The 7,683-nt window shown below is 50.5% G+C and overlaps 1 protein-coding gene across 1 annotated transcript in view; it reads right to left on the bottom strand.

Moving 5' to 3' along the window:
* The window catches only part of BRSK1 (BR serine/threonine kinase 1), a 53,948-nt gene that overhangs the window by 9,719 nt on the left and 36,546 nt on the right, over window positions 1-7,683 (bottom strand). Inside the window, exons 7-12 of the mRNA XM_015420773.1 lie at window positions 7,359-7,427; window positions 4,695-4,841; window positions 3,636-3,667; window positions 2,274-2,438; window positions 584-681; window positions 1-26 (exon numbers count right to left, since the gene is read on the bottom strand). The exon at window positions 1-26 is cut by the window's left edge and continues 125 nt beyond it. Coding sequence (XP_015276259.1) covers window positions 1-26; window positions 584-681; window positions 2,274-2,438; window positions 3,636-3,667; window positions 4,695-4,841; window positions 7,359-7,427 — 537 coding nt within the window. The remainder of the gene's footprint in view (window positions 27-583; window positions 682-2,273; window positions 2,439-3,635; window positions 3,668-4,694; window positions 4,842-7,358; window positions 7,428-7,683) is intronic.

The following is a 7,683-nucleotide window of genomic DNA, read 5'->3' on the forward strand; positions in this document are numbered from 1 at the left end:
TGAGTCGACTCGCTTCCGAGGGGGATCTGAAACGAATTGGGGAGAACAGACAGATTGCGGTTACCTTTCGGGAAATGTAGAGGGGCTACCAATTGAGTCGGGATTCCTCAGTATTCGAGGGAAGACAGTAAAGCGCTACAGTGTCCTGGTTAAACACCGCGCACGCCAGCATTGTTTTGATGGGGCGGGGCTGAGTGGGGGAAAGGAAGGATTTAGGTGTGGTGTGAGCGGCAGGATAACTTGGCGAAGTGTGGCGCGCCGGGTGCCTCTTTGATTGCAAGCGGGGCTCGGGAAATGTATGGGAAGTGGTGTGTGTTGGTAAGTGACCTCCTTGGTCTTGCTGTCTTCCCCTCACACCAAGATGGAAGTCTCCATATGAGACATGGAGGAAGGAAGCACACCACAGCTGCCTAGCAACCCGGCAAAGAAGCCCTGGGTCATGGCTCCAGGACATTCTGGAGGGTTCTTTCGGCCCTTCAGCAGAGTCATGTTCCTGATACCTTTCCAGGAGGCCTGGATATTAGTGAACAATGCCCTCCCCTCCCCTTAATGTGTTTTGGGAAAGGACCCCCTAGTATCTCACCGACATCATTGCGTGGAGGCAGATCTTCATCCTCGCAGCTGGGGTATCTCTCCTTGCGGTCCAAGAGCAGATAGTAAATCATTTTTTCCTGGTTTTCCCTGATGTAGAAAGGGAGAAAACTGATGGAGCGGACTCACGATGAGGACCTCTCTGGATTTAGAATGGGAGTTACAGATATTTCCCCCCCGCTGCACTCTTTACACTTTCCTTCCCTCCTCCCATCTGTAACTATCTTTCTCACCTTCCTCTCATCCACACTTCCCCCTGCTTCCTCCTTTATCAGATCCCTCCTTTTAGAGCACATCAACACTAGAAACCTGCAGGGGTTTTAAACTAGGGCAGTGGTGGCGAACCTACGGCATGGGTGCCAGAGGTGGCACTCAGAGCCCTCTCCGTGGGCACGCGTACCATCGCCCCAGCCAGGCCCAGACCATCATTAAAGTGTCGAATTCTCTGCCAAATAATTTTAAGTAAATGAAAGCATTTGAGATTGCTTTCCTTACTTTGTTTGGATCATCTTAAGTTAATGTATGAGTTGTTTTTTCTAAAGTAAAACCTCAGTATTCAGGTTCAATTGCCGTGTTGGCACTTTGCAATAAATAAGTGGGTCTTGGGTCGCAGTTTGGGCACTCGGTCTCTAAAAGGTTCGCCATCACTGCGCTAGGGTAACCACTTCAGCTTTCAGTTCTGTTAGAGTCTAACAGTTAGACTGTCAGACTAGGACTAGGTTTCACCCTGCCTAGCCTGATCTTGTCAGATTTTGGAAGCTAAGCAAGGTTGGGAGAAGAGAAGGACATCCAGGGTTGCTACACAGAGGCGGGCAATCGTAGACAATCTCTGTTCCTCTCATCTTGAGAACCTGATGGGGTTGCCAGAAGTCTGCCGTGACCTGACAGCACGGATGGGAGACCACCAAGGAAGTCCAGGGTGGCTACGCAGAAGCAGGTGATGACAAATCTCCTCTGTGTGCCTCTTGCCTTGAAAGTCTCCTGTGACTTGACGGCACTGTCCTCCACCAGCTGTTTCAAATGTCTCTCAAAGTACCCCGAGACATATTATTCTGTGCAGGGGTCGTTTCGTAGAAAAAGAGCTAGGGGAACTCATTAGCATAACTCATTAGCATATGCCACACCCCCTGACATCATCAGAAGTGTGTCATGAGGCCACACCCCCTGACATCACCGGAAGTGTGTCATAAGGCCACACACCCCGCCCCCAACGGTCCTGGCCGCCGGCGCTGGCCTTGCAGCTCCACTGCCGAGCCCCATGAGGGGCCCGGCGGTGGACCTGCAAGGCCGGCGGGAGTGCAAGGAAGCCCCGCGAAGGCCCTCCCTGGCCCCAGGCAGGCAGGGGTGGGGAGAGGCAGGGAGGAAGCAACTTACCCTCCCTCTTCTCCTGCCTCCTCCTGGCTGAATGAGGGCCGGAAGCGGGGCGGCCGGAAGCAGGGGGCGGGGCTTCGTCATGTGCCCCGTCCCCTGCACCTCACCCAGGGGAACTGCGATCCCCCGCGAAATGACCTCTGATTTTGTGTTGAGACTTCTCTCTTAGAACCACCTTTGCTTTCTCCCATTTCCCAGGTTCTCCGTGATAACAAATGTGTTAGCGTACTGCACCCCTAGTGCGTGATGTGCAAATTTCAAGGCAGACTCTCATCCCCACCCCCATACAGCCATGCACCCTAATTTCTCACCCCTCAGTCTGCAGCTCCTGCTTCAGTTTGTTCTTGTCGCGGAAGCAGCCCAGAGAGTGCATGCTCTCCAGCACGTCGGGATCCAACTCGCTGACCGACTGGATCCGCCGGATCGCCACCTTTCGAGGAATTGGCTGCTCTGGCTCCGGTTCGTTCTTGCCTCCTCTGGGAGAGATGGAGCAAAAATGTGTTAAAAGGAGAGTAACTACTGCTGCTGGGTCAATGAGTCGTGATAGCCCACGGCACTGGGAATCTCCATTGCCAGCATGCAGTGCAGAATGTTGCCTCTGAGCCATTACCGAAAAATCTCACAAAACATAGTCTGCTAGATCCAAGTGGGTAGCTGTATTGGTCTGAAGCAGCAGAACAAAATTTGAGACTGGTGGCACCTTTACGACCAACAAAGTTTTATTCAGCGTATGGGCACATGAAAACTCATACCTTGAATAAAACTTTGTTGGTCTTAAAGGTGCCATTGGACTTAAACTTCATAGTCTCCTAGGCAGGGGTCATTTCGTAGAAAAAGAGGTGCAGGAGCTCATTAGCATAACTTATTTGCATATGCCATACCCCCTGACATCACCGGACGTGTGTCAGAAGGTAACACCCACCACTCAGGCTCCATGGACTGTTTTGGATTGCTAGCTATTGGGGGGGGGAACGCACAGATCTGTCCTCACAGAGGAGGGAAAGCTTGTACCAGAATAAAAGTTGGTCTTAAAGGCGCCACTGGACTGTTTTGGATTGCTAACTACTGGGGGGGGGACGCACAGATCTGCCCTCACAGAGGAGGGAGAGCTTGTATCTGAAGGCGGGCCGGGGGGGGGGCCCTCTGCAACCATCTTGGCTGCTTCTTGCTCCTCATGGCCCAACTGTGGGCTGCTGGAAGCAGGGGTGGGGCTTGTTGCATGTGCCCGCCCCCTGGGCTCCTTACTGCTGGAGCTCTGCTCCTGTGTGCTCCCACAGGAAATGACCCCTGCTCCTAGGAATTTCTCCTCCTGAAGCCCTGTTAACATTCACCTTGCGATAGTTCTATTAACTTCAGTACACCTTGCAGATGGGACGCCCTGCTATTAGTGCTACTATTATCCATTTAAAGGTTTCTAGCTCTCATGCACTAAGAACTAAACTCAGATGTTAGCTAAGCTGGAGACTTCGAAATGTCATCTAAAGGAAAGCTCACAGTGGAACTTTTGTACTCCGTGCATCTTTTGAACTCAGCTCGTAGATGCACCACCCGGTCTCCATTCCACATCCTGAGTGACTGTGGCAAGCAAGATGATATTAGAGATCTCAGCTCAGAAAAAGGAAGAGAACAGAGAGCTGAGTGCAAATCAAACAGAAGGATCTGGGGATACTCACAAGAACCACGGGTGCTTCTGAATCTGTTCTAGCTACAGCCGTCACATGAAAGAAAGAAAAAAAGAACAGCATTAGATGCCTTCTCTCTATGCCTCATCTGCAATAGCCAACACCCCATCACTACTACCATCAGAATTTTAAAAAACCCAGCCACCCATGCTTTATTTATAAATTATCTCCATATGCAAGTTGGCATAGGAAAGGGGAAGAGGATGGGGAAAATACATTGCAGGGAAATCTGTTTCTTTATTTACATGTTCATCAGAGGATTGCCTAACAACCAAATTAGAAGGCTTATCATCCTTTCCCCACTGATTGCATCCACCCCTGGGGCTTTCATTACTTTTGGATACAAAAATGATAGGCAAAGAAAAAAGAGTGCGTGCCTGTCTTTTTGCCACATCCAGGGATAAAAATAGCATAGGGGGAGGAGTTTAATGAACAAAACAGCTGAGGGACCAGTTTAAACTTTCCTCTTCTCCTGCACCATGTCCCTGACCTGCCTTTGCTCCTCCGTGGCTGGAATTGCCCTTTAAAATCACTGGGAAGGCATGGGTCTCCTTGTGGCATGTCCAGTTGGGCACTAAGTAAGCACTAGGGCCCAGCGCTCAGCAGCTGTGCCTGCCGTGGTCCAAGAGGCCACGCCCCTGCCTCAGCTTCCTACAGTGCTTGCAGTGTAGGGCTGCCAAGTGGGGGCGGGTGGCGGGTAAACCCCCACTTCGGAGGCCCGATTTCCTCCGCCGCCACAGAATCGGGCCCCGAGGGGAACTCCGCCCCCCGAAGCGCAGCGTGGCTGCGTCACTGGAGGTGACGCAACCACGTCTATCACGTTGGGGGTGTGGCCCCGATCGTCAGAGGGAAAACTCTATGGTTTTCCCTCTGACGATCGAGGCCACGCCTTCAATGTGATTGACGTCGCACGTCACTTCTGGTGACATGCTGGTGGCGCGTGCGTGCTTCACGCGCACTTCTACGGACGGCTCCCGGAGCCCAGCGAGGCTCCCCCGCCAGTAAGAACAATTGACTTGGCACCCCTATTGCAGTGGCTGGATTACTCACGCTAAGACGCTTCTCAGGCTCCACCTCGATCATGCCCCGGAGGAGGTTTTGACAATCAGGCGGGATGAAATGGGGCATGTGGAAGATCCCTCGCTTCACCTTTTCCAACAGCTGCCGTAGGTTGTCGTCATCGAAGGGTAGCGCCCCCTGCAGGACAAAAGGCAGGGGAATTCAGCCTCCTTTAAAAAGCACATGCAAACCCAATCAGCCTGCAATATCTAGACATGGCGTTTCAAATGTTAAAACTTTGCATTGGAATTTTGTAGGAATAGAATACACTTTGATTTTTGAAATTAAAGCAATAATATTAAGCAGAGCTTGAAAATATTGGGAATGCCTTAGACATCAAATTCAGGTTTTTTTGGAAACCAGCAACAAATTGTCGGATGCTATTTCTGCATAGGGACCAGTGTTCCCTCTAAGCTGAGTGAGTGTGAGCTAGCTCACAGTTTTTTAGCCTCTGGCTCACACATTTTTGTCTTCGCTCAGGGAGGATGGCTCCAGAGCAAACTAATTTATGCAGCAGCCAGATCACCTGCTCACAACTTTAATGCTGGTAGCTCACAACATAGAATTTTTGCTCACAGGACTCCACAGCTTAGAGGGAGCATTGATAGGGACATATAGAAACGTTGGATTCTTAAATGCCAGCAACAAAATTGCTATAAAGGACAGGAAACCTGGTTCCTGAGACTCCCTCAGCAGTAAAATTAAATATTCACATGCTACATTCAAGGTTTCTATGTATTTGTCTTAAAATTCATCATCTAGGAGTGTAGGTGTCAAACTAGATTTTAATAGGTGGCAGGCGGACACGTTTGACACGAGTAGCATTCCCATGAAACGCAGAGTTGCCCAGGCGTATGAAGAAAGGGTTGAGCCAGGGCCGGCTCACTCACTAGGCGAACTAGGCGATCGCCAAGAGCGGGACGGCCCTTAGGGGCACCAAACTGCACCCGGCCCCGTACTCTGGGAGTTTCTTGATTATTTGTGTTTTTCATTCTTCCTAAAATGCATTTATTTTTGAAAATTGGTGGGCGCACGGGGGGGGGGGGCAGAAGGGATCCTCGCCTAGGGCGCAAAATAAGCTGGAGCCGGCCCTGGGTTGAGCGATCCAGTTTTAACAGCAAAACTGTTGGATCAAGGTACAGTTGCCAACTTCCAGTCACAAGGGTAGGGCCAGGTAGGGCCCAGAACTTCCAGGCAGGGCCTAGAGATCTCCCAGAACCACAACCAGTCTCCAGACAATAGAGATCAGTCCCCCTGGAGGAAATGGCAGCTTTGGAGGGTGGACTTTATGGCATTATACCCTGCTGAGGAATCTCCCCGCCCTCACCCCAGCCCTCCACAGGTTCTACCCCTAAATCTCCAGGAACTCCTCAAGCTGGAGTAGGCAATTCTAAGGGAAGGGCACTGAACCCAGTGCTTATGCCCCCCCCCCATTTCCTTCTCACCAGCTGAGGTACCTTCTGGTATCAGAGCCCAGTTGAGAAGAAAAGCCCTCACGGAGAGAACTTGGGGGAGGGGGAAGGGCTGTGTACTCCTCATCAGCACACCCACTTTGCTATTAAAATCAGATCTTCCTCTTCAGTGGTTGGAGGGAACATAAGGGATCCTATGAAGAAAGGTTAAAACGCTTGGGGCTCTTTAGCTTGGAGAAACGACGGCTGAGGGGGTGACATGATCGAGGTTTATAAGATGATGCATGGGATAGAGCAGGTAGAGAAAGAAGTACTTTTCTCCCTTTCTCACAATACAAGAACTCGTGGGCACTACATGAAATTGCTGAGCAGTTGGGTTAGAACAGATAAAAGGAAGTACTTCTTCACCCAAAGAGTGATTAACACATGCAATTCACTGCCACAGGAAGTGGTGGCGGCTACAAGCATGGATGGCTTCAAAGGGGAATTAGATAAGCATATGGATATGGATAAGCATATACCACAAGGTATAGATAGGGACTCTGGCTCTCAGTCTGGGGCAAGTGATTCTCTGTATTCTTGGTTCGGGGGGGGGCAGTGGGAGAGCTTCTAGTGTCCTGGCCCCACCGGTGGCACCTGGTATTTTTGGCCATTGTGTGAAAGAATGTTGGACTGGATGGGTCATTGGCCTGATCCAACATTGGCTTCTCTTATGTTCTCTTTATGTTCGTACCCCGTAATGAATAACGGTGAAGCCATGCTCTTCTACAGTCTTCCAAAAAGGGTATTGTAATAAAATGTAGAGGGGTTGAGGTCCCCTGTAGACTGAGAACTGCCCTGGTTACTTGACTGGTGCGGTTCAATGCCCGTTGTTTAGAAAGGAGAGTGCTTCAAGTACAGGGAACCTTGGCACCACAGGGCCAAAACAAATGTGGCAGCCCTAGCTCTTTGTTTTACCATACATAGTTGCTGCTGATGCCGCTAGTTTGGTCTGAAGCGCAGCATAGTAGCTTGAATATTATTGAGCATTGACACGGAGGCTCGAATCTCTCCTCAGATTTGAGGTGCCTTAAAAACAAAGACAATTTGGGCTGTCCAAACTAGACTGCAAAGGAATCCAAAGATGGCTGGGTAGAGGATCAAATAACTGCCTCACTGTGTCTCTAAACCCTCACAGTCACAGGTGCGTGACATGGAGTGTAGACAGCTCAACCGTTTTGGAGCAGGGGAGTGGGTATCTTACCACCAGCAGGGCAAAGAGGATGACTCCACAACTCCACATATCAGCGCGCCGTCCGTCATACTTCTCTCCCTAATGGACAAAGAGCAGAGATATTTGCCAGGGCTTGGGGGGGGGGGGGGGGGGAAAGGGGGATATCCGATGGCTTTCTGCAGACCTTTTACCTTACTTTCCAGGCCACGGGGGCCAGGGAGCAGGGAACTCTGTGAATGTCGGTGCGTTTGATACTCACTGCTAGGGTGCAGTGAGTAGTAACTTCTTTTGTAATCATCTTCAATAAATTCTGTTGAGATCTTTCAAGACTTGAACTGTAGAGCAGCGTTTTTAG

Source organism: Gekko japonicus, unplaced genomic scaffold, assembly GCF_001447785.1.
Source record: "Gekko japonicus isolate JY-2015 unplaced genomic scaffold, Gekko_japonicus_V1.1 scaffold1715, whole genome shotgun sequence".
Classification (NCBI taxonomy): Eukaryota; Metazoa; Chordata; class Lepidosauria; order Squamata; family Gekkonidae; genus Gekko; species Gekko japonicus.